The 27,723-nt window shown below is 45.4% G+C and overlaps 1 protein-coding gene across 1 annotated transcript; it reads right to left on the bottom strand.

Annotated features, from left to right (window-relative positions):
* On the bottom strand, window positions 1-27,225 carry LOC119015418 (inactive phospholipase C-like protein 2). The gene is made up of 12 exons (XM_037091378.1): window positions 25,969-27,225; window positions 16,090-16,191; window positions 15,764-15,913; window positions 15,446-15,606; window positions 13,435-13,903; window positions 12,102-13,325; window positions 11,422-11,671; window positions 11,006-11,292; window positions 9,915-10,118; window positions 7,845-7,920; window positions 1,562-1,671; window positions 1-1,340 (listed from the first exon to the last, which is right to left on the bottom strand). The coding sequence occupies exons 1-12, from the start codon at window positions 26,212-26,214 to the stop codon at window positions 1,182-1,184; spliced, it is 3,438 nt and encodes a 1,145-aa protein (XP_036947273.1). The 5' UTR covers window positions 26,215-27,225; the 3' UTR covers window positions 1-1,181.
* Window positions 27,226-27,723: the final 498 nt, after the last annotated feature.

A 27,723-nucleotide genomic window follows, 5' to 3' on the forward strand; every position in this document is an offset into this window, starting at 1 on the left:
ATCAGTCATTAAAAACTAGTTTATTTCCATACCGACTATGAAGGAAGGTAATCATGAACTGCAACCTCATACAGAGCTGAGCAGGTCGAGCCTCGTCTACTGCACCGATAACACGGATCTGGAATGTTTCTTTCAGGATCAATAACTTATATAAAATACTCTTTACAGCAAAAGGATAGAATTACATATTAAAATACTGTACAGTGTATGTTTTGTTTTGTTTTGTTTTGTTTTGCACACAAAGTAAGCACTTACAACATAACAGTATTTGTTCCCTAGAGGCAGACATTTACAGTACATGTATGGTCGCTGTGGCGGGTAACAGTGGTTTAATCAGCACAAGGTCTTCCGGAAAATACAAAAATATAGAACACTGTCTGCGAGTCAACAATACTTGTGGAAGATTTTATGGCAAAGACGAAGGACCTCAAGGTGACTGACTGGAGAGCAGCGATCCAGTACCTACAGATGCTTGATGGAAGTAAGCAGGAGAGCGACTGATGGGGCTTCACCAAGATATATAACGTTAGAAGACCTAAAGCATCCTCAGATTTCTGCTTGGCTCTCGTTTGAATACTAAAGAAAAGTGTGTTTCATTTACCCGATCGTGATGTGAGTCCTTACTTGACGTTGCCTGACAGTAGCTTTGTGAAACATAAGCTGCCGACATGTGGAGGTGGCAGCATTTCAACGGTTTTCAAAGGGCTTTGAACATCTTCTGGCAGAGCTGAGTCATCCCAGACTGTGCCAGATAAAACATATTTTCCCTCCGTCTTCGAGACACATTGCACATAAGAAGAAGTTAATAGACACTTGTTGTATTTACAGGGTGATACAGTATAAACTGAACCTTGGCTTTAAATCTAACTACATTCATCTCCGCGGTGCCATTAACCTTCTACAGGGCGCTGACTGGGACAGCTCTCGAGGGTTGTCTGCAGCAGGTGGGTGGACAGTGGCTGCAATCTGAAGACTTTTACATTCAACTCTTCTGTTCTTTGCTCTTAAAAAGCACCGCACTCGTTCTAGGTCTCATAAAGTCTGCATCTAAGGTGGAGTACGACGTCAGACAGTTCTAATGACATGAAAAGGGTTTGTCGCAGCAGCTACACTGGCAATTTGGTCGCGTCCTCTCTCATTTGTTGAGCATTTGATCGCTACGCTGACGGTCCCCTGGCGCTCTAGGTGGGTCTGTCGTCCTGACCTCGTCGTGTTTGGGAGCGGACTCTTCTCACTCCTGCACGCTCCTTGGTGAGGTTTCCAGTCAAAGCAGCATCGTGGACCTGCTTCATGTTCTCCTGCACTTCAGCTTTGGCGTGCTTCAGCAGGTCGGCCTGACCCTGAGCGGGGAAATTGGGAAATCAGGGAGAGAAATACAAAGAGGGGGGAAGGTACAGAGGGCGAAAAAGATGAGTAACTAGTTAGAGGACAAAACACGTTTTAATGGTCTGGCCCTCTGGCTGTTTGGGTTTTGGTGTGTGTGTGTGTGTGTGTGTGTGTGTGTGTGTGTGTGTGTGTGTGTGTGTGTGTGTGTGTGTGTGTGTTTGTGTGTGTCGCTGACCTTAAGGATGGTGATGTTCCAGCTGAAACTCTCCAGCGCTCGGCTGACCTTGCGACCTTTCAGCCCTTCCTTCGCCGCCAGACTCTGCAGCTTCTCATGAAACTCCATGGCTAGAGCCCAAAACAGACGCACACATCACAGCAGATTAGAGGTCAGCGCTTTGTACTCGACTCCAAAAGAGACCAAAGATCAGCCTGTAATGAAGAAACTGGCTAATTGGTCGACTCGGCTGTACACAGACCAGCGTCATCATGTTTCCTGTGTACATGAAACTGTGCACAATAAGCACTACGCCAACGAAAGAGTTTATTAACTTGTTGATAGAAAGTGTGTTTTAGCCATGCTAACAGTGTCCTTCTGGACTCAGTACGTTTCTTAACGACGGCTGGATGGTCTGACTGTGAAATGTGGTGCAAACGTTGATGATCGTCAGAGGATGAGGATGACTTTTGATTATGAGCAGACTTTTCCTCTCGTGCAGTACGAGAGCTATTATGAAAAAGTTAGCATGCTGATGCTACTGTGCAGCTTCTTATTATATGTCTTAAGTACTGTGTAAAGTACATTTACGCAAGTATTCTACTAAAGTACAAAAGTGAGGTACTTTACTCGAGTATTTCCATTTTCTGCTACTTTATACTTACATTTCTTTACATTTTGAAAGCAAATACTGTTTTTTTTACTCACTACAATTATTGGATGACTGTAGTTACTTTGCAGATGAGCTGCTGCATCAGAGCCAAAGCAGCACACACGTATGTAAATTACCTTATGTTTCAATCTGAAAATGTTATTATAAATGTACTTTGAGACACTCAGTTTTGACACTTTGACATAATATCTTTACCTCTTTGCACTGTGTGAAAATTGAACATTACTGTAATATGGTTGCTGTAACTGGTTTTATTGTTTTTAAGCACTCGAGATGACGCAGGGACTTTTATTGGTTCACCCTTCTCTTATTCCCCTGAGACAAGCCTTCAAAATGATTCACAAGTTTAATCACCTCACTGTTAATATTGCTCCACAGACGATGCGGCTGTGGAAGGAATGACGGCTTCTCTTTTTTCAATTCAAATAAAAATACTGCAGTGTCTTAAACACAGCGTGAGTTAGTCTTTTCTCTTTTCTTGAGCCCCACACCGCACGCAGAGTGACAAACTATCACTTCAACACAACAAACAGTCCTAACAGACCTCAGTGTGTGTTCCTGACCAGCCACTTGTTTTCTGCACTCTGTGAAATGGGGAAAATTTAGAATAACTGCCTGACAGCTTGACGAGCTGCTACATGTAGCATAGACTCAAGAGGAAGTGAGTAAAAGAAGGTTATCACAGTATCAACGTGTGTGATTCCAGCGAATCAGTTCCAGTTAGAAACCTGCCGTCTTCGCTCTGAGACGGTTTCTTACAGAGGACTGATAGAAAGCTCCGTCTCATGAAGCTCTACAGCTGTAGCTGCAGCCATGGAGGTAGATCTGGATGTTGAGCTTCAGTGCAGACAGAGGTTTTAATTAATGACCAGATAAAGTATGTGTACAGAACATTACGATGTCACAGTGAAGTCGACCTCAGCTCATCAGTTTATCCTGTGAGACGTTTACTGTAAACGTCTGTCATGAAGTTGTTAGTGAGGTCACAGTGACCTCTGACTGCCTAAATCACACCAGGTCATCCTAGAGTTTAAGTGGATGTTATATCATGTGCTGAAATTTCCTCCAGGCATTCCTGAAATATTTCACTCACAAGAATGGAACAGGCGTGAGGTCGCAGTGACTCTGACCTTTGACCCTTTCTTGGCACATTTTTTAAAAATGTTTATTAGGCAGCGGAAGCAGCTCTAAACCTCAAAATGCTGACAATGACAAGTTCTCCTGTGCGTCCTCACTCATCACTTATTTTCACTTTATATTCATGTATTTTGACACCAGAATAAAAGAACCTGAAAGCACCATGTCATCACCATGAATGCAGACATAATTTCTACATTTTTGTCTCATTTCCATGCTAGTTTCCATCATCCACCACCAGCATCTAGACTCCATCCTCTTCACACAGGCGTTAACTACAACCCGTTCCATCAGTGGGCTCTAATCACCAAAATCTTTCTACTTTGAGGATCAATTTTCACAGAGAGGGAGGAGAGGAAGATACAAAGACTGAGCAGCGACAAAGACTGAGGATTGATGTCGAGATGTTGGAACAACAAGGAGGATGCTGAGGGAGAATCAGAGAGAGGGAGCGCTATGCTAGTCGAGCTGCCGGCTAGTTAAGAGTGTGTGTGACGAGTTGCGTTGTGTGTCTGGCTCGCGCTGACCGCCCCGGGCCACTGTCCCACTGTTACCATGGAAACCCGGAAGTGGGTTAACACGAGCACCCATCACCGAGAGCCCAGACGTTTAACATGCCAGGCTGTGGACCACACACACACACACACACACACACACACACACACAGAGTAAACAGACTGGGTGTGAGTATAATTCACCGGCTGCTCACACTTAATCGCTCTCTGTCACCGCCAGCGTGGACACACACCTGCACACACACACACACACACACAGTGTCATTACTCCACATTCACTAACACACACACACAGACACACACACCTACAGAAGTTGCCTGAATTATAACCTTTACAGCACGGTTGCTAGGCAACTCAAAGCCTACGTGCCAATGTAGTGTGTATATCTGTGTGTGTGTGTGTGTGTGTGTGTGTGTGTGTGTGTGTGTGTGTGTGTGTGTGTGTGTGTGTGTGTGTGTGTGTGTGTATCTATTTCCCTGTGAAACCAAGTGAAGCTGATGGAGGGAACATTATTTCCAAGCCAATACTGGCACAGTGTGCACACACAGACAAACACCCGAACCCACAGGCCAAAACAGCCTTCAGGAGCGTCCAAGGAGGACGTAACAGGAAGTGCGTCACCTTCACTTCCTGTCCTCTATGTGAACTGAGAGCCGGCGTGAGGAGAGAGAGAAAACCTACAGGCTCGACCTGGGGCAAGTTTGGGGCTGATTAAGTGTAACATCTATATATCCAGGAGTGGCTGGAATCCTAGAGATGGATGAAAACTTGAGGAAGAAACCAACAAGTGTCTCCATGAAGAGCTTCCATGCTCCTTGACCCCGCCTCCACCAGGGACCTTCTTCCAAAACACATTCCCTTATTTGGTGTTTTGATGATGGCGGTGGAGACACACAGCTCCAACATCTCCCAGAGGTTGACATCTGGTGGGTGTGAAGGCCAAAGCGTATGATTCATGTTGTTTTCTTTCATGGGACTCCTTGTGGATCCATGTTTATCTGGATTATTCAGGGTTTTTATTTATTTGTTGCCTCGCCATATGTTTGAGGGAATCTCAGAGCGCTGTCATCTTTAGTCCAAGAGTCCAACTGAGAACCCTGAGAACGTACTTTTTATTTTTTAGAACATATCCTCATCATAGTTCTTTCAAACCAAATTTAAGGGATGCTTATCAAAAGCGCTTGCTGCTCGTGTATCTACTTTAAATTCTGGCCTTTTTGTTTTCAGATTAATTTGCTCACCTCGAAAGTCGAGTGCTGCTCGGTGGTGTTATTAGTGTTGGTTTGATTTTTCCCAGCTTTTAAGATACTCTTCTCAGAAGTGACATGAATTAATCTTTATTCGTCGTGTTCACAGCATCGGAAAAACTGAACAGCGATAGAAACTAAACACGTTTTCATCCTTCGTTCTGCCAAAGAAATATGGCCTGGAGAACAGAGTGTTGCTCAGAGGACGATGAGGCTTTTCTACAATGAAGACACTGTTTTCTAGAAGAACGAGGGGCTGAACTTCTCACCTCGTTGCAGGGAAGCAGGTGTGTACTCCAGGGTGTTACAGTTAGTGCTGACATCAGTAGCAGTGCTTCCTAACTGTTATGCAAATTAGAAGCAAACTTCTGAAATGTTGCAAGAATTTAAAACAAATAAACTGGGTGCATTTACCTGAACTGGTGTGGAGCCAATCAACTAGGATTCTCAAAATATATAGTTTAGCAGGAGTTTGTTGGTGTAGGATACGTTATGTACGGCTGTAACAAACAGAGAAGAAGAAGCAGGCGTGGTTGAGTGAAACCAATCCTGTGCAAACTGTCGACAAACCACAACAAGAACTCAAATCTGTTGTCTTCTTCTTCTTCTTCTTCTTCTTCTTCTCCAGGAGCGTAGTTTTTGTTTTGGGTTTAACGAACGTTGCTGTTTGCATCAACCTTTGCTAACACAACACTTGAAGATGTGCCCTAAAAACACACTGTTGGGTGTGGTTACAAGAGAGTGCACGTCTGATCTCACTCCATCAGAAGTGTGAGGTCAGAGGTGAAACAGACTTTCAACATGAGCTGTTTCTCAGTGTTGTGTTACTAGAGTTACTTTTTATAAAACGTTTCTCTGATAAAGAGGAAAACTGGCTAAGTAGAACTAAAACCATCTGAATGATTATGTATCACCAGAACTGAGACAATAAGTGTTTTCTAGTTTGCCTTGAACACACCAACACATCCTGATATATCCCCTCTCTCCTCTCTCCTCTCCCTCGGTTTTTCTTGTCTTCCTCTCAGCATTGCCTCTAGCTATCCATCTCTGCCGTTCATCTTCCCACGGCTTTCCTCTCCCTCTCTCCGTTTCATCTCCCTGCTCTGATGTAACTTGCAGACATCCATCTCTGCCACCATCCGTCCCACGGCTCCCTCTGTGTGACCTGTTTATGCCTTCTCGCTGCCCACCCCCTCTCTCCAAGACAGAGAGGTGGACCTCCGCCTTGGGATCACCTGATCGCCATCTTTACTCTGTACACACAGGAAGTTGTTCATGAGACTCTGCTGCAGCCCTTTATCAGATGAACGTACTGCCAGCGGGCCGCCAGCACAGGGCCGGGCTATCACACTCACAGATCTCACTCTATTCATTATATAATGCTACAAGGGATCACACGTGAAATAAAAGAGTATAATACTCTGAGACAGGATCTCAGCAGCGGCCGTCCTCTGCTGCAGTCCAAGCTGCAAAACGGATGGGTATGTCACAAAGTATTTGATCAGCGAGTGACGCCGCAGCCCCAGAAATCCTAAAATAAAGTTCAGTGGCGGGCGGGATGAGTCGTCTGGAGTAAAGCGGAGCAGTCTGCAGATTTGTAAACAACATTCATCTCCATCAAACGGTCCTCTGTCTCCACAATGGCCCCAACTGAGCCCTTATCTTCCTCTCAAAATATCAATTTGCTCCAGCTTTATCTTAATTCCTCATTTTCTATTCACACTCCTCCCGTGGGTGGTATTTCAACACCGACAAGTTTTACAGGCATTTCAACACAAGAAAATCTCATGAAGCCAGGCAATGCTTAAATATGCCCTCAGAGTAATCTCTTGAAAACATGTGACGTCTGAACCTGCAGCTTTTATTTTTTAAATCCAGCTCCTAGAGAATCATACAAACGACGTGGATGTGTTTATTTATCGGTCAAAGTCACGGGCTAACACCTCCGAATGCCAATCACAGTGTCTCCTGGGTGACAGACTGAAGACTGAGCTGGGGTTTGGAAGGGGAAGTAAGCAGAGTGTGTGTGTGTGTGTGTGTGTGTGTGTGTGTGTGTGTGTGTGTGTGTGTGTGTGTGTGTGTGTGTGGGGTTGTTTATTGCCACTATGACGACAGTCTGGCTGACTAATGTCAGATGACCCAAGGGGCCCGGCTGAAGTAAACAAACCTCTGCCAAAGATCACAGAATGATAGGAGCAGGTCAGATACGTCGCCCTGCGCGTAAGAGACGGAGCGCTGATCGATGACAGGAACTGCGCCAATTTAAACCCTCGCCGTCCAAAACATACTGATGAACTGGACCAGTTAAAGACTCGGCTGACCTCGTGTGACACTGTGAGGCATTAGACAGATATCTGCAGGAGATAGGATGGAGGGAAATATGCTGGCAGAGGAGAGGAGAGGAAGGGAAACAGAATGAGAGGAAAGAAGTGGGGAGGAGAGGAGAGGGAGGAAATGAGGATACAACAAGAGGAGAAGGGAGGGAGGGAAATAAAAGGGAAAGGAAAGGAAACTAGGGAGTTGAGTTAATGACAAAAGTGACCGCTGCAGTGAGGATAACAGCAGCGCTGAAGAGGCTGTGTGGGAGTCTTCATGAGTGGACGAGGAACATGAGCTAGCACAGCCCGGCTTCTATTCATTACACACACATCGTAACACACATTCTGCATAGCAGCAGCACCTCCTGCACGCACACACACACACACACACAAACACACACACGCCTACACACCCATTGTCTGTATATGCAGGATCTTGTCGTGGATTCCATCGGAGTGCTCGATCACAGCTCTGCTCGCCTGGACCATCTGCAGACAGGGAAACATCTATTAGGACGTGAAACCACAAACCATTCACTCACTTTGCCATTTTTGTTTTATGTGCGTAAATAATACAGTCCAACACACACAGTCTGTTTTATTGTCCGCTGTGAAGGGAAACAAGACGGAGAATACTGCGAGGCGAGAACAGATTGGTGTAAATTACAGTTGAACATGGTTTGCATATGTAGAAACAGCCAACTGGAGATCACACTGTGTGCATTTTTACCATAAAGTGCAGAGTCGACACACACATTTACACACAGGCATTCTTCTCGTAATGACTACACAACACACACACACACACACACACACACACACAAGCAGGAATGACACGAGGAGCTTCTGCCTGATTAATTCTGCACCTCCTCTCACCAACCCTGCTGGGACGTGACCCCTCTGTGGGGAGGAGAAAATGCTGTTCGACAAATAAGGGATTAACTACAGTACACTACTTTGACCAGATCCAATTCAATACAACACACACACACACGCGCACACACACACACGCACACACACACAGTCATCCCCATTTCCTGTCTCTTGTTGTCTGCCTCTCCCCTCCAGGCATCAGGACTGAGGTGTGGAACCCATTTAGCAGAACGACATTCAAATCTATGCTAATGGTATTCAACTGTGATCTGCTCGGCTGAAAACGGAAGCAGCGTGAACACACACACACACACACACACTAGTGCACAAAGAGACACTTGCAGGTCTGTGTGGTTGTCTCGATGCGTAGCAGTGACAAACAGCCGTAGTTAAATTAAAGCGTCATGGTTTATACACCGAAACCTTCATCATAACTTAATAAGACTAGAAACAGATCTATTTGTCTCCCTGCTGCACACACGCTCACACACATCACATATGCTCGCTGGACAGAATCTCTAAATTGGCAATTCATCCCAACTATCCATCAGCCGGCCCTGGAGACTCCTGGTGAATATCTGAGATGAAACATGAAGAAGTGCACTTTGAGCAAATATCAGTTTAAAAAGTATTACTGCAGCCAGACAGATGGCAGAAAAAAAAGAGTGGTGTAATGTTGTTTACCACAGCAACACTTAAACACTGAAACACAGCCTGTAAGGAAACCACTTATAGTGGCCAGCCACAGTCCAACCAGACCCAGAGGGAGAGGACAAGGAGAGAGCTGAGGGAGATTAATGACGAAGGGAAGGAACGGAAAGGAAAGGAACGGAAAGGAAAGGAATGGAAAGGAGATGTGTGTAGAGGGAAGGAAAGACAAACAAACAGAAGGAAAATAAAGTAATGAAATGAAAGTAAAGCAAAGAAGATGCACAGAGAGAGAATGAAAGACAAACAAACAGAAGGAAAGGAGAGCAAATGAAAGGAAAGGACAGAAGAAGGACACAGAGGAGGCTGAGAGATGGAGACCAAAGAGAGATATAACACAGTGAGATATGAGACGAAGCCTTGCAGAGCTTCCTAATCCCACTCAAACTGTTCCATCCCACCTCATTGACGAGTTGATGAGTTATCTAAAAGACCAACTGACCGCTCTGCCCCCGTTTTTTCTCTCCCTTCCACTTTCTCTCTTTGTATTTATTTCCACGGGGGAGTTTTTCTCGACGGCTGGATTTATTTTTAGACATCGTTACATAAATTTACGCTGTTAAATAACTTTCTCCTCGGGTCGATGGCCGGTCTCTGCAGTTTATTTGGGTTGAAACACACAGGCTGGATTCAGGCCAAGGTGAGGATGTCGCTGGTGTGTTTACCAGCCTGTTTACAGCCACAACAAGCTGGGAGGCTGTCTGCTACATAACAATGAGTGCTCACTTGAGTTTGAGAACATATTGGCTGAAAAGGAAGCTTTTGTCTGCGAGGGGAGGTTTTCATTGTTAGGTCAAGAGGACAGGAGATGGGAGGTTGTTTGTTCCTTCCTTTTGATGTATTTCAGCAATGTGAGCCTCTGAAACACACATCATATCAACTGTCAACTCTTCCTTTCTCACCATATCGTAGGTGGAGACGACCCGGCGAAGGACATCGGGCAGGGGCCCCTGTGGCTCCAGGGTGGGGTAGTGGTCCCGGAGGTCAAACAGTAGCAAAGGCACCCCGTCTGGTCCTGACACCCTGGAGCCCAGAGCTAGCACACACTGCATGAGGTTAGCCACCACGGACACGCCGCACAGCTCCCTGAACACTGCCACTGAGTTCTGTTGGGAACAAGAAGAGGACATCTGCAAATTCAAACACGAACACGTACGAAGTCTTTCACAATCGTGCTTATTTCCTGGCCACGATGGAACAACGATGCAGAGAATGAGGTCAAACATTTCTCCTGCAAGATTTGTTTTCACTCTCTCTGAAACCTACTGCTGCAAGATAGCTGTTTGTCTTTCTCTTCGGCAGCTGATTTGCCCTCCTGTTGTTGTTGTGCTGCGGTAGTAGTTCAGGTTGAAAAGGAGGAAATCAAGAGATGTTGGATGCCAACAGTTTCACCCCACTGACTGAACATATAATTACTGTTTTACTGCCTCAGGGTGACACAAGCACCGACAGAACAAATGGCTGCCTGGATCAGATTTCGACAATTGCAGAATATTCCTCCCCAGTGCCGGCGTTCTGTCTCCCTTCGTTTGTTGTTGGATACACAATCATCACTGAATACATTGATAATGATCCAGAGAAATGAGACATCCAAGTTTCTCCTCATTCCCTTATTATAAACATTTATGGAGCATATTATTTGGGGGCTGCACCAAACAATTATTTTCATTTTCTCTATCAGTTTTTTTTAATCACTTAATTCATTTTTGGACTAGAAAATGTCCCAGACTCCAATCTGACATATATTAATGTTGTTTGTGTAGTCTTACCACCGGGAGCTGTTGGATATTCAATTTAAACCAAATAAAAAAACAGGAAACTGTCAGTACATCAACACATTTCCCAATCAGGAACCGGTGTGTTTTTCCTTGGTAAATAACTTAATTATAATAAAATGTTCTGTTAATCAACTAATCAATCTGTTGACCAACTGACTGATACAGTCCCAGTTAAAAATACAGTCATCTGTCCGTGGTGCATTCACTTGTCTCACCTGCATGTTTTCCCTCAGGTCGGTAGCTTCTCTCAGCTGAGGAGCAGCCATCTTAAAAACATCGTCTACAGCTCGGACTCCCAGGTCCCTCAGCGCCGTGTAGTCCCTCCCCTTGCGGGCCTTCCGCACCGACAGGCCTCTTTTGTGAGGCTTCCCCCCTCCTCTCCGATTGGTGAGAGCCACGTGGACAAACAGCTTGGCGTGGGGAAGCTCCTCCCCGGTCAGGGACTGCAGCGGTACGTGTCGGTAGCCCGGCTGAAGACACTCCAGAGGGATGGTATACTGACCTGTGGGAGTCGGGAGATCAAGTTTAATTTCAAAGCACTTTCAAAGGAATATGAAAAACCTGATCCACTCACACACAAATCACTGTTGAATTCATTTACAGTAATCTGACCTCTCACTCTGACACCAACCTATGAACTCATCCCCGATGAAGTCATCGTCCAGCACCACAAAGCGCACCATGGCGAGCTCAGGCAGGTTGATCTGGAACTCAAAGCTCTCGTCAAAGATTGGATTGTCCCCATTCTGGGTCACCGTCCTGGTGCGGCGCTCGGTGCAGTCGGCCGGGATGCCGTGGATCTCGACGTACACGTAGGGGTCCACCACGTTTCCTTTGGCCCCAGAACCCCTCGGCTTGGGCAGGTTCTGGCCGCTTATCACCTGGTAGATGGATCCACACAAAGTCATTCACGCATTATTGGTCTTCAGAGCATTATCGTGAGGTTAGAGGATTATTCCAGCTAAATACAAATGCTGTCTTATTTTTGTAGTTTGGGCCATTAACGTCTGGGTTATGGTGACAACACCTTCACCTGCCAACAGGCGCTGATGACTGCTGAGATCCAACAGGGTAAGAAATGAGCTGTAAGAGGGTCAATCCAACAACAACAATCAAATAAAAAAGTGAAAGTTAGCACAATCAAAATGTCATTTCACCACTGTGGAGTCTTCTAAATATACTTAACTAACTTGTTTTTTTTCTTTAAAACTTGCATAACTGCCTGACTTGTTTTAAGCAATTTTCCCGGATATTATTATTACCCAAGAGAACAATGGCCAAAGCTACAAAGTAAGACCCATTTCACCATACCTTCACATGCAACAGCTGCGGAGACACACCAGGCACCGTGTCTCTGGTGTCGGCACTGAAATAAGACACCTCCTGCCGCATGATGGCCGGCCGCAGGACATACCCACAGCTCCCGTTCTGCCGGAACCAGGCTGTGTTCAGATCCATCATTAGTCCTGCTGTTTGAAAATTCATAGACACAATCTGGCAGCCGCACTTCCACAGGTCCTGAGGGTTCATGTTGCTTGAGTCAATGCGCATGGGGCTGGGGTACACCCGCGACAGGAAATGCTTGTTGTGATTTACAAAGTCACCGGGGCTTTCGCTTGCAAGACGCAAAGCCAGAGTTTCATGAAAGGAACACAGCTCCCAAGATTTTTGCTTTTCGGATGATGTCTGAAAGTCAGTGAAGCGGATCGAGCAGCAAAGAGTTACGAGGTCTGAGAGCTCCTTCAAGAGTTGGAAGCGTTTGGGAGGAAGCTGAAGAGGATTTGACTGAGTGACCCCTGTGAAAGAGACACTTTTCTGTACTGTGTCTTTCTCGTTTCCTCCGGGAGCGGTCCCTCCACTGTTCGCTGCTTTTAACCGCTGACACATCTCTGCTCCTTCATCCTCCTCACTCACCTCCCCGTCCTCCGCATCAGAACCTGAGCCCAGCTTTTTACCTTTAAGCAGGATTCGGTGCCTGAGGGCATCGGGCGAGGGTAGGTACGACTCCCCTTCGTCTGGGGGATCTGTGTGTATCCTATCCCCGAGTATCCTCACGAGATGTTGCCACATCACTTTCTGCTGCTGATGTGAACAATGGTTCTCAATACATACAATTAATGGATACTCCGATGCCACGAATGCATATTTTCCAATTGCTTCTAACACACAACGCCAGGCCAGTGGTGGGGAGAGGCTGTGTCCGGTACACACAACGGGTTCCTCGTCAGGGCCGTCCCACACATCCACCTCCACACATCGACAGCCCATCTTGAGGGCGCGGATGTAGCCGGAGATGTCGGATGGACCTCGAAACTGGTCCTCGATGAGGTAGGTGTTGTGGGAGGAGTTGATGTAGTAATGAGACAAAGGTTGGGACATGTCCTGGCACACGATGTCATGCTCTCTCTCGAAGAGGTGGCACTCTGCCGAAGTGAGGTAACTGGTGAAGCCATCCAGCGACAGGTATCCCTGCTGCCGGCCCTCCTCAGACGGCTCGTGGGACTGGATGAGCTTCAGACTCGTTTCCTCACTCACCTACAGGACACAGTTAGAGAAGGGGAAGTTAGACATACAATGAGTCGGCTGGGATTGCTTTTGTGAACGTACGCCTGATTTATATGTGTGACTCGTTTGTGTTACCCACTTGAGCCATGCCCTGCTCAGCCTCAAGAAACCTCATCAGGTCTTTGGTGTCCAGGAACTCCTTGTTGCTGGAGAACTGCACCAACAGGAAGTAGATCTCCGGACGCGTGCAGAAGTCATGAAAGACCTCAATGAACTCCTGCTTGGTGACGCGCTCGTTCCTTCCTATTAGTCTTTTGTTTTCGCCGAGATCTTTCACTCCAGATCCATTGTCTAGGGTTAGCCCACACATCCTCTCCCTAACTCTTTGAAGCTCTTTAAACCTGTGTTCCACTTTCCCGCTGTTCACCCCGGGGTTCACGCTCTGTATCAAACTAACAGCTGACTGCAAGCGGATCCCTTCATCAGCGTCTTTTTGTCCGTCTGCATCAGCTGCAGAGGAGAACAACTGCTCCAGCCACACGTGTCGAAGGCTGTCCTGACTGCTGGCCAGCATGTCCAGCGCATGTTTCCCGTATTGCTTCAGATACCTGGAGGAGGATGAGAGAAGAGTGAACATGAGCCGGTGTAACATTTTCATCTACATCACAAGAAATTTGCTGACATTTATCTAAACTAAACTAACGGCAGCAGTAGACTCTGCTGAAAGTAAAACTTTCACTTCCTGTCATAACCCTTTATGAAAAGCACATCTCAGATGACTGTAACAAATCAGCCCACCGAGATCTCATTATCTCACACAATACAATCATGCAGGAGAAAAAGCAAAGCCTAAGAACTAAGACATCATGTTGTAGGCCTGACAAAATTAATAATAAATTAGTAATATTTACATAGTGTATCCTACATGTACAGACCACAGGTTAAAATGTTTGTCATCACAAAACACACAAATGACAAATAAAGGAAAAGCCTCTTGAGTCTGCCGGTCTAATAGCCATGATTTCACCAATTTAGTGGCGTGCCTCCCTTTTCTTCTCTTCTGCTTCTTCGTCACTAAAATTTGCAACTTTTTAGTCAGACATATTCTCCATTTGGAGCAACTATAGTAGTGAGAGTGGTGGAAACATGCTGCTTATTCATATTGATGCTTTGTTTATTGGCAGAGAGCGTCCAAGCTTATTGGCCGCCATGTGTCGTCTTTGCGGTGTGTTCAAGTGCAGCTTTTTGGCTGAGAAAAAAGAGACATGAGGCAACGCGACGGTCGGCCTTCATCACCGCTACTTCTTTAATGTCAGTCTGGTGTGTAGGAGTCTCAGACTTTTTTTTAAGCTAAATTGTGAGTATGATTTTCAGCTAAATGAATAAAAATAGACTTGACTACAGTTAGATTAAGTCCAGTTTTAGCCTCATGTGAATAAAAACATCCTGTCCACTCATTGCAACAGTCTGCAGACACAGCAGAGGTGTCGATCCAGATCGCTACAGCAAAAAACTAAAAAAAAGTTTGGCTAAAACGTTGAGCCTGGTTTAACTTTTCCGAAACGAGAAACAATGTCCTCCTGCAAGATGCTGCATAAATTAGATGTCTCTGTCATAACTTTCCAGAGTTGCAAAATACAGTCTTATATTGTAATTTCCTGTCAATACTGTTGCCGTTATCTCATCAGCATCAGAAGTAACCAGCCCAACCAAAGCAGCCTCATGCATCATCTTATTACCAGGTTGTTTTTGGCCTGATGCTGGTGAAATATCTTTTGGCACCTGTACGAACCAGTTCCTCAGTATGTCTGCTATCCTGCAGGCGGCTGGCATTAAGATTATTAAGATAAACTGGGTGTTAAGTGAACCTAGAGAAAAGTATCACCACAGTTTGGACTGACAATAAGGGCAATAAGATAATAACATTACAGTTCATGGGTGAACTAGTGCTGATAAATCACCCAAAAATCAACAATATCTTGACTTAAGCTGCTTTAAATAACACATTACACAAATGCCTGAATACAGTGAAATATCAAGAAGCAGAACTGAAGACTAAAAGTTTGTTTACCTAAAAAAGTCTGTGTAGTCTTTGTGGTACATTTCATAATTCACATTCAGACTGCTCCCAGTTCTGTGCTGTGTCATACCTCAGGCCAGTCACCCATATGTTAGCCACCTCAGCAGAGTTGGCCACCAGGTCCAAGCTTTCATACACCTCCCCGTAGATGATGGAGAACGCACAGTCCTCTGAAATCTGCTCATAAACGCCGCTGGTGCGGAAGGTTTCTGTGTTGCGACCTGTCCGTACCTAGAATATGAGACCGTAAGAGAAACATTAGATACAATAAAAACAAATCACCTGTTGCAGTCCATATGGCTCAGGCTGTAAATGTTTCCTCTGCCTTAGTTAGTCCACATGAATCAATAATGCATTCATAAAGGGCAGATTCAGAAAGTGTTTTGACCTCTCGAATGGAGGCGAGAGAGATGCGAGCTTTGTCCGACTCCTTCTTGGACGGCTCCCAGCACAGCGCCTGGAGGCCCGTGTCCAGCAGGTAGTAACGCTGGTAAACACGGGAGTTGGTTCTGACTTTCTTCAGCTCGCTCCCCTCGACCTGAAAGCAAGACATGAAGATGCTGACACTGACTTTAAGTGTAGAGCTCACGACATTTCATTTCTGAACAAGCTGTTTTTGACAACTCAGTAGCCTGTGAGCTAACATGCATGCATTGCACATTACATATGTCATGTAAAGGCATGTAAAACTTGTATGTAGTGTAGCCGGCCCACCATGGAGTGAATACAGTCTGCAGCACTGCTGATCTTCTTCTCTGACAGGCTGCTGCTGAAGGACACCGTCTTCTTCCTCTCCCGACCGGCACGTGACCCGTCCTGATGAGCAGGGAGGGAGGGAGGGAAGCATGGGGGAGATAAAGAGGAGGGGGGTAATAAAAAGAAAAATTAGTTTAGAGAGAGAGACAGTGATCCCTCTGAAGACTATCCTTTGCTTGTGCACGACAGACCCGTGCTGAATGGATCTCAGAGGATTAAAGACCATATCAGCTTATATAACCATACATAAACACAGATTATTTGTTCTATCACATAAAGCCTCCTCCTCCCAATCTGTTATTGTTTTTCCTGATGCTTAAAGCCTTTGCTTGCCCTTGCCCTTCACCATTACACCATTAATCATACCTGACGAGACAGAGGCGACGGGGCTGCGGCATTCTAATTCTGCCCCTTCACGACGACTCTGGCAGACCCAATCGGTTTATCTGAGCTCACCATCACAGCTCATCCATCTGATTTACTGACCGATCAGATGTCAGCCCCACAGAGATCCTTACACTGACAGATAAAAGCATATACGTGGGAGAGCTTATTCAATTATGGATATATTATAGTCCTGATAGAATCAAATCAAAGTCTTCATTAAGGCTAATTTAAGGCAGGGTAAGCAGGATAACGTAATTGTATTTGAGTCCATCCTAAGTAGAGTGATTGAAGCGGCGGACACCCACATGCGCAACAGACTGATGTCTTACTTATACAGCGAGACAGGAACTGAAAATGGTAATGAATCCGAAAATACGAACGCACTCTGGCTAACATAACAATGGTTTTATTTCTGATTCATCTGCCTTTCTTGTGTGTGTCTGATCAACAAAATTATAGAAAATATCAGAAAATAGACTAAAATCTCCACTGACATCTCCAATAACTAACAAAACTCAAAGAACACCTAGTTTATTCTGCCAGGAGACGCAGCACGTATTTAGCACGTTAGCTTAAAAATGGCTTATAACTGCAACATGTTAGATACAACACACAGAGGTCAGTGACATGACATCAACACTGTTACACTTCACGCTCTCTCCATAACTTGAGTTTAAAATTTGCTAAAAAAAAAAAAAAAAATCACCCAAATTCTGGCCTAATTTTTCACACTGCACATTTTTTGAAGGATAAACCAACTATGAAACGTTTCCAGTTAATTTTCTGTCAGCTGGACAAAATCTGAATCAAAAGAAACAGAAAAGTTTAAATCTAACACTACTCCAATATCACAGTCTATCTCAGATTTCCTTCACAAAGTTCTTTTGAATTGCTGGAAAAAAATGCGTCAAATATTTGAATGAGAAGACGATGCAGCCGCCTGCTGATCCGTCACCAACAGAAGCATAAAGCTCATATCTTTGCCTCTCAAAGCTGTTTCGTACGATCTTAGAAGTCCAATTGATCCCCAGTAGGCTAAGCAACATCTTCATATATTATAATGACCGGGAATACTGATCAGTGGCTGATTAATCTCTACTAATCAGCATGTATCTGATCTCATTCAAATAAGTGTTCACATGAACCTCAAGAGCACTCGGGTCTTTCATGAGAGAAGAAAAGAGGCAACCCTTCTTTTGAAGGAAATCTGGGGGATATGAAAGGAGACAAGAGACAGAAAGACCTGAGCGGTGTTTCATCTGAAGAATATGAATGTACGCGTGAAAGAGGGGAAGCTTGATTCACAGAGGATGAAAAGGTTTTCCCTCAGAGGGAACGGAGGCCGCCTAACCATCACAAATCCTCAGAGAATCGCCTCATTAGGATGGAGAAGTGTTTCCAATGGCGACAAGTTTTTTTTTTTTTTTTTTTGAGCTGCTGTGGTGAGGGCGGGAGGTGGTGCTCTAAAAATACCTCCGGTGCCTTGGGGCAGGATAGATGGAGCGAAAGGGGGTGTGGAGAGCGAGCGAGACTGTGAGGACCCCAATCAAACTCTGAAACCTGCAGGAGGGGAAAGCAGGAGGAGGAGCTCTGAATCTGAGCCCCTATACAAGACATCAGGTGAAAGGTGATGCATTAGCAAAATAAAGCACTGACATGTAATTGAGATAATTGATTTTTGTGCTTCTCATTAAAAAGCTTCCTCCCATCGGAGCGCTTCAGCAACGCCTCTAAATTTAACTCAGATTTAAAGACGCGGCTCCGACCCTCCAGCAGGGGAGAAACATAAAAACCTCATCAGGCTTAAAAGTAATTTATTTTGAAAAACAGCACTGCATTTGAAATGTCCCCTGAAACCTCATGGGAAATTCCTCTGCGATGCAGAACGATGGCCGACGTTATTGATTTAAATCAAAAGACACACGCCGCTTGACACAGAAGCAAACCGCATCCATCACTCACTCTCTCCTTTTCCTTTCTCGCAGTGTGTCGACGGGTGCCGGAGATGAATGTTGGTCTCGATCTGTGTCTCTGCCTCTGTGTGGGACACTGCTAACGGTCCCACTGTGGCTGTATCAGCACCAAGAGCTGTGATACGCGTCACCCAGTGAGGAAAGTTCACATAGATAACAAGCAGACGTTCGTATACGATGTTACTTCTAACAAACACATCAACCCTGGTTAAAAGACAAGCAGATGGACAGAAATCCTGTTGATGCTGTGGGTACGTCTCCATTCACCCCAATATTAAAGCTCTATTATTAATATCTCCATCATGATGGAGTTTTATTTTCTGAAGCTTCACAGCAGAACGGTTTTGCAGTTTTGTCCCCAAAGTAGACGGCTCCATACACATCGACATGACCCAACCCTCAAGAAGCACCGAGATCCCCAATTGACTTTTAAAAAAAATTTATTTTCACCCTTTTTAAGCAGAAATCTTTTTTTTAGCAGTCGAGCTAAAGTGTCTTAGTCTCCTTAAAGTCACAACACATCCAGCGATGAAGATCACACACACAATAACCATCTTTTTATATCTACAAAGGTTGGATTATAGAACCAAGACGAATAATTTAACATTACATCCAACAGAGGCACTTGTTGCTTTCACTTGTGCAGCTACAGTGAAGATTTTGGCTTAAAAACTGATGTAAACACGTCTCTCAAATCAATTTGGGACTCAGATGACATGAGACGAACTGTATGGAGCCATTTTGTGTTTAGTTTTCTGTGGTTTGTTTCAAGTCTCTTTCTGCTTCAGATGTTTAGGAGAACGCTGCAACACTGTTCTGCTATGACACTACGGAAATCTAATAAACCTCATGTGGTGTGTGTCTGACACTATAGCTGCGTTTGAAGCTGGGGGAACACCAGGATTGTCCAAGAGGCCTGTTCAACGGTTGGGATTCAATTATCTCGTGCGTGGAGGCCGTCCTGCACATCCTGCACCTCTGTTTGCCGACAACATAAATAACTGACGGAGACAAGAGCTCAAACACACGATCTAACATCGCTGACGTCACTGCAGACTCCACATTTTCCTTACGAGATAAAACCACAGCGGGCACACATTACTCCGCACGTAGATAAACATCTGAATAAAATACAAAAAGTCAATCTGTTGATTTTTCTAAAACAGGAACACACTGTCTAACCAGATTAGAGATGAACACAAACACACGCAGCTAAACAATTCCAGCCTCCGTTCATCTGATAAAATTCAAATTTCATTTAACTCGATCTCCGCTCGAATGCACCAAATGTCTCCGTCACAAAGGTCTCGTTTTGTTTTTCTGTGTGAGAGCGAGATGAGTCTCCAAAACCACCACGGCGCTTCAAAACAGGAAGCCGCCTGTCAGCCCGTCACAGAGAGCTTCCTGTGGCTTCACCGAGAGTGAAGTGACAGCACGCAGAAGAAAGACAGAAAGGACGCCTGGTACAGTGACACAGTCCGGCCGGATGTCTCTGTGTGTCACTGTCACTATATCCTGATACGGTATCTGTTTATTTTTAGGTTTGGAGAGTTCAACAAGTGAGAAACACTGAAACCTTGAAGCCCATTCAAATTCATTCGAATCAACTTTTCATCGGTTGCCATGGAGAGAAATAAATGTTTGTTTAGACGTCGACAGCCTGATGAATACAGAGCTGTGTTTCAACACAAACACAGCTGGAAATTGTCCCAGATTGGCGCCATAATGGACGCTGACGGGAGCAGTGAGAGTGAACTGAAACAGTAAAGGTTGTCAAACTAACTAACGCAAGGAGCTCAAAGAAAGACTGATGAGAGCCGCAGAGTCATCAGGAGCAGTTCCTTTCATATTATTATTGATTGTAGCAACTTTGTGTTTCATTTGCCAATTTATATCTGATGGAAATATATATAAAAGGCTACTGTGAATACATGTGGGTAATTACATGCTGCTGTGAGGTTGCCAATGTTCCTGTACGACATCTCGACTGACTGAGCTGTGCACACAGATCGACAGATGCGGGGATGGATGATGGACTGTGTGGCAGAACAGATTAGAAGCAGTTATCAGAGACACATGAGATGACAGAGAGCCATCACAGAAAGTTGAAATATGAGAGAGAGATATAGATAATAAACAGAAGGGGGAAAAATGAGCTAGGGGATGGATGAGAAATAAATAAAGGAGCTCTCTGGCAGATCTATCTTCGTCTGCACTCGGTGTTTGCCTGCAGGCACCAGCATGGCCTTGTGCCTTCATTAGCCAGCTTACATGAATACATGGTGTGATGTATGAGAGCGTATGTTTGCATGCCCGTTACAGTAATTACAACATCTCCAAGTCAGCATGAATGAAGATGTAGGTCATTAGTGGGCGTCGTCTTTGATCCGCTAATTAAGACGAAGGGAGATGGAGAATCAGAGAAAGAGAGACGGTCGCTGGGAGTGACAAAATAAAGGCAAAAGGAGTGAAAATTGTTAGGGAGGCTGAGCCGTCTTCACCACACACAAGGCCGCGGAGAAGACGGCAGGTGATGGATGATTAATGGCAGAGTTTACTCCAGTGGCTCTCACCCGGAGCACCACACCACCAGGAGGTGATTTACTGGGATCGAGAGATGATGTGTGGAACGTGCAAAAAAACAAGGTCTTCCAGAAAGTAAGGGGCTCTACTGTCTGCAGCCACAGAGAGGATCGTGTGTGTACAGTTGTTATCATTAATGAAAACACTTCATTCCAATTGGCCCACGTTAAAACCGTCTACACAGGAACATGGGAGTCACAGGTCTACAGAAACCTTCCTGTCAGAAGTACAACTACCATTTAAATGTGATAATGTACACGTGGGGTAAATTTGTACATGCATGTTACTGAAGGTCTGTGCTGCAGTGTGCTGGGGGGGGCTGCAACATAAGGAGGACATTAGGGTTAAAAAGGCAGAGGAAGCACTATGTGGTCAAGTTATTCGCTGCATGGGAATTCTGTTCAACAGAAAATGTGGTGAGCGTTCACAGCAAATCAACTGCTCAGTGTGACTATAAACCTCTGCCCTTGTGGCAAGTAGAGCGGCAGATGCTCTTTCACGCTTCAAACCTTTGAAGTTCCATGTGCACTCAGGCGCACACACACACACAATCAAACACACACACCACACAAAATGAAACAAGTAAAAGGTTGACTTGAAAAGGTCATCTTGTCAGAGAGCTAACCACGATTTCAGCTGACAAACGTCACAGACGCGTTAAGTGAAGACAGAAGGGCTGCGAAAAACCAAGAACAGGTGGTTGGAGGCTTGAGTCGGACAACTGAGCGATCAGCGCAGCGAGCTGGGTTTTTACATGCATATGAGCACAAACACAGACATCTCTGCACACACACACAGATCTCTGTACAGCTCTGCACATGCATGGCTGGATGTATGCCATGAATGCAGAGTGTGGAGCGACTCAGTCGTCAGTAGCTCAGATCACCATGTCCTGTGGCTCCATCACAATCAGGGAGGAGGTTTCTGCACTGTGCTGTGGAGGGCCGCACTCATGCAGGCTAAAATAAAATAAGGATGTTGATTTGAACAGCAGGAGGTGCTGAGGGCTACTCTGACTCAAACAACTGCCCTCCCCAGCTGCCTGCTGACGCCTCAGGCTAGTGTCGCTGCCTTAGTCTGAAAAACACACAAAAAAGATGAGCAAATACATAAAGTTTACATGCTTTAGTGCTCGAAAACACATAAGTTTTCTCGTACTGTCCGGTGTTGCAGCGCTGTATTCACCCCCTCTGTATTAGCTCCGGTCTCTTTAAAACACTCTCCACTGGTTGGTCAGCTCACACACACCTGAGACAGCACTGCTAACAACAACAGAACAGCTGTGCTGAAACTATCTGCTCTGCTGTGTGATGTGGTGATGTCACAAAGTTGTGAAATTAAAGGGACTACTGACGAGGTGTTTTCCCTCGGCCTGGAATTTCGCCTTTTAAACTTCCAAGACCTTTTACATGCACAAGAACATTTATAACACAGTGAAGGAACGGGAAGAGCAGAATAAGTCTTCTTTAAACAAATAAGGTTTAATGTGTGAGTGAGTTCAGAGCTGCAGGTTGGCAAATGTTGTTACTCTTGGAGAAACCAAGGCTCCATGTTTCCCCCTGCGTTCAGTCTTAATGCTAAGATAACTGTCTCCAGGCTCCAGTGTATCTATCTAATCATGTGATAATAATACTAATAATAGATATTCAGTAAGCACATCTCCCAAAATGTCAAACTATTCCCTTTAAGTTTGCAGGTCATTTGAAATCTCTCTCACGAGACGAGACAAGTGACTGTTTAAAGTTCCCTTGGATCAATTTTTCTTTGTTCGTGAAAAAAGCTGAGACATTTCACAGGACCGCAGTGCGTGCACACACACACACACGCGCGCACACACACACAAACACTCATAAACATGCTAGCCATGTATCAGCGGGTGTCTTACAGTGTATGATATCATGAGTAATGAGAGGACTGGAGAGCAGATATTTGTTTTGCTTAGCTGTGTTTTACTCAAAGGCAAGTCTGTGCATGACTAAATGTGTGTGTGTGTGTGTGTGTGTGTGTGTGTGTGTGTGTGTGTGTGTGTGTGTGTGTGTGTGTGTGTGGTTTGAAACTAAAAGAGAGAGTACCTGATGGTTATCTACATCAAGATGATCTTGAAATAGACACACACCGAGCGAGCATCTGATTCTCCTTCAAACAATAAATGAGAGGACGTGAAGAACATTCTGCTGGAGCACAATTAAGGCGACTCTCGTTACCTCCACCGACGAGAAAAAAGAGCACACAGACATGGAAACACACACACACACACACACACACACACACACTGGACATAAATCCCCGGACTCCTGTTAAAACCAGACTGGAATGTCATGTTTCCTGTTTATCTACCCAGACTCCCATTGTGTGGAATCCTGAGCTCAGCTATAGGAGCAGTCGAGCTAACAGGAATACACACTGCTGTGTTGACAGGTGGATTCATAGCTCCTCGGCTGCCGGACTGATCTCCATCCATCTCAACCCTCAGGTGTTAGTGATTCCGAACACAAGCACGTTTATGGCGAAGGCACAAATGTACGTGCACGGCAGCGTCACTGAATGTTCTCAGAGCTAAATGTGCCCACTGAGCATACAAACACACTGCACATGAAGGAGCTGCCCAGGGGGAAGGTGATGCTCCGGGCCCTGGGGCTGTTTAAAGGAACAGTTCATTCAGATACACAAAATAAACATTCTTCTTCTACCTGTGGTGCTGTTTATCCAGGTAGATTGCTTGGATGTGGGTTGCTGAGATTTGGAGCTATCAGTCCTTCTCTTAATTAAAATGTAATGACATTGCACTCGGGTTGTGGTGCTCAGAGCGCCAAACAGCAAACAGAACTTCACACATATTTTCACGTTATACACTGTATACAAAGGCTTATGCATTGCCAAGTCCACTATGAGTACGTGGCTGTTCATTCTGTCATATATTACAAAAACACTTTTAACTGATGACTTTCTTGATGAGTGATAATCGAGCTAGACACTGATAAGGCCCGTGAAGAGGAGGAGGAGGAGCAGGAGGAGGAGCAGGAGGAGGAGGAGGAGGAGGAGGAGGAGGAGGAGGCCTCAGTCAGAACTTCGGACGTGAGGTGGTGATTCAATAACCTGCAGCTAAGTTGTTCATCAGATGTTTCTCCAGCATCTTGTTTTCACGAGTGTTTAGGTCGAGGATGCTACATTAAATCAGAGCTTCGTAGTCTCACAGTAACTACGTCATCCCAGAAGAGCCTCAGCCGGCTGCTGAGGCTCTTCTGTCTGAGTAAAACACTCTGGACGCAGAGCAAAGTTACTGTAGTAGATGGAAGAAGGTTATAGAGATGATTCACGATAGCAGCTATATTTGATAAAACACTTATTTAAAGCCGAGAGCCATCAAGAAAAAGCAGACATCTCTACAGCTGATATCTAAACTCACACCAAAACAATCTGGATGATAAATATCAGCACAGATGTGAGGAAGAAGATGTGTTTCTGGAGTAAACTGTTCATTTAACAGCACACATCAAACATGGCGGTGGATATCAGGAAGCACCCGGGACTTGTTCAACACCATTTCCGACCCAGCGTGAGATGGCAGAACCTCACGCAGGCAAACAGAGTGTTTTTAAATCCTCCATGTCAGGCTGGCTGCACTTTCGAAACAAACAGAAGAAAAACAAGAGCAGGCCTGTGTGTGGGCACGGAGGTGAGAAACGTGTGTGTGAGTGAGTGTGTGAGTGTGTGTGTGTGTGTGTGTGCTCCACTGAAAGAGAAAGGGACGTGTCCTCACCGACTGCTCATGACTTAATAGCAATATTGCAACATTAACTGTGCGAGGAAATTGGCCAACTGGCCGGCTTCCTGTCTCGTTGAGCGTGAGCCAATCAGGCGCAGAAGAAGCCACGCTCAAACAATCGTGTCTTCACAGGCCGCAGCTCCGGAGACAAGCAGCAACTAGAGATCAATATGAGACCTCCCACTCACCCCGAGGCCCGGACCATAAAAGGACAAAGTCTGTGGGATGAGTTATTGATTAGATGTTATTGATATGACAATACTTTACACTGCTTTGGTGTCAAAGGGTGAACTGTAAAGTAAGTGTGATATCACACATATAAACTTGACACTTGCTTGAACGTGAGCTCAGATCAGGGTCGGCGCCGGGGCTGATTGGACTGGACTATTCAAGCGTGAAACCTCAGAGGGCGGAGAGGATGCAATCTCTTCTCCTAATCAAAGACTACAGCAGGTGGTTTCACTTATTAGTTCCTCCCCCCTCCTCTCCACAGCTGATGGAGTGCTAATAAGGGACATCGCCTGCTGCTGTCTGGAGGCTGGAACAGAAAGCCGGCCTGCACACACTGACTCTGTGGGACACGAGCGGCTGAACTGAGCATCCTGTTAATACCAACCAGGAGTCATGTGGTGGCAGTCGAGGGTCTGAGCTCATCCTGAGTGTGACACAGAAAAAAAAAAAAAAACACTTCTTCTGCTCATCTGAATGAATTTCCTCAACAGTGCTGACATGTGAGTGAGACCAGGTGACTGATTATGGTGCTATTCGACACAGAGGAGAGAGGAAGCTGACAGGAAGCAGAGCCACGGTGTGTTCACTGTTCCTGCTCAGGCTGCAGGTTGATTACAGTTGATCCAGCTGTTTGAGGAGCTGTGTGTGTGTGTGTGTGTGTGTGTGTGTGTGTGTGTGTGTGTGTGTGTGTGTGTGTGTGTGTGTGTGTGTGTGTGTGTGTGAGGTCACCATGTGCATGACTTACTGGATTTTTATAATGCCCCATAATAACACTCCTGCAGAGACCTGTGGTGTTGAAGTCATCACAGCAACACTTTGCACGATACTGATTTCACATTAAAGTCTGATGTTGGATCAGAACCGAGCTGTCATCTCTCAGTGGGTGTGATGGCCTACCTTGATCAGACTGCTGCGTCGAGGGATCGCTTTGGAGGCTGAGTCCGAGCCCGAGCCCTCCCACGTCGGGGACTCGCAGCCGGATTCGTTCTGGACCCTCTTCACGGTGTCTGACACGCTGCAGTTCCCGTTCGACACCGGCTCCCCTCGGTGCGCCTCCAGGCTCACTCCGGCTCCTCCTGACGCAGCTTTCCAGCCAGCAACCGGTGGACCGACGGCGCTCTTGTTCCCTCCAAATTCAGCCATGGTGAGTGTCGCCGCGGTTCAGATGTGCTGGAAGCTGCGGAGCTCCGGACGCGACGGCGCTGCACGCGGACACGGACGTGCCATCGTCTGAAGTGAGCGAGCGGCGGAGCGTGCGCCACGAGAGGAGAGGAAACTTCTCCCCCTCCCTCCGCTCTCTCTCTCTCTCTCTCTCTCGCTCTCGCTCTCTCTCTCAGCGTCTTCCTACTGCACACACACACACACACACACACACACACACACACACACTCCCTCTCACACACACACACTGAGCGACAGCAGTGACTGACACACCTTCCAGAACTCCGCCGCCAATAAGTCATCTCAGCTCCTCGACAGCTGGGTGTGCGCGTGCGTTCAGGAAACGTAGATGGATCCTGTCGCCTCTTCCTCCTCCTCCTCCTCTTCCTCCTCCTGATGATGATGATGATGATGGTTTCTCCTGCTGTCCCTGAGCAGCGGCTGTATCATCATCTGTTACATGAGCGGCTGGTTTCTGATTTTTCCGTCTCCACAGCAACCAAGTGTGCGTTTCTCGGTGCTCCTCCTCCATTAATGTTTAATAAATCACTTACTTGTGGTTCACAGATCAGTTGAAATCCATCAACAGGAGCAACTTCTGGGTTGCCAGGTTGGGAAATCTGTCTTTGCAGACTTAACGACACAAAAACATTTTCAAACCCAACATTTCTTCTGCTTGTTATTAATTAACACAGTCTCTGTATTACAATCCTTCATATCTGCAGACTTAATATTGCAGGGAGCATATTAATGATCTTTTTAATATCCATAACTGCACACTTGATCATTAAACCCCATTATTAATGACTTATAAACATGTAAAACTGCAGATCTGATCACAGCAATCCTTTAATAATGAGCTATAAACATTTGCAGCAGCAGATGTGATGATAAAAACCTTTTTAATGATGACTTAACGTTCATGACTGCACATATGTCTGTGTATTGACAGATTAATTAATTGAGGACCTTAAAGAACAACATTTTGGGATTTTGATGCTTCTGGAGACTGACCGTCAATTTTCATTTTTGTGTGAACTTACCCTTTAATGATCTGTAAATGTAAAATAAGCTATTGTTTATGTATTTTTTGCAGTTTAGACTCAAATGAATGTTCTTTTCTGCTGTGACTGAACACACGGCGTAACGCGCCATCGACTGTCTTTTTAAAAATTTAATTGAAATCAAGGTCATGGATTCTGCTCAAGGATTCAGGGGACAAACTTTTGTGATTCATTGCTTGTGGACAGACGCCAAGACGCCGTTCTTCAAGGGTAAACGCCAAATTAAACGGATGAGTTTTCTTTTTTCTTCCCTGGAATGTAATTACTGGAGCACAGAAAGTTCCATCCATGGTCCTGTAGGAAGACTGCCGGCCACATTGTGTCTCTGTGACTCTGTGAGACAAACAACAGGCTCTAAATAGCTGAAATGATTTTGCCTTTTGACACCCAGTTATTCCAATACTTACAAAAATCAAGGTCAGAGTGA

Source organism: Acanthopagrus latus, chromosome 3, assembly GCF_904848185.1.
Source record: "Acanthopagrus latus isolate v.2019 chromosome 3, fAcaLat1.1, whole genome shotgun sequence".
Lineage (NCBI taxonomy): Eukaryota > Metazoa > Chordata > Actinopteri > Spariformes > Sparidae > Acanthopagrus > Acanthopagrus latus.

Bases quoted from the DNA above. Each gene is read 5' to 3' on its own strand.
- LOC119015418 (XM_037091378.1), bottom strand. From the start codon at position 26,214: ATGGCTGAATTTGGAGGGAACAAGAGCGCCGTCGGTCCACCGGTTGCT. The intron at 16,192-25,968 runs GTAGGCCATCAC...CCTGCTCATCAG, and splicing joins GACGCAGCAGTCTGATCAAG to GACGGGTCACGTGCCGGTCG. The intron at 7,921-9,914 runs GTGAGAAAGGAA...CCCTGTCTGCAG, and splicing joins TCGTCTCCACCTACGATATG to ATGGTCCAGGCGAGCAGAGC.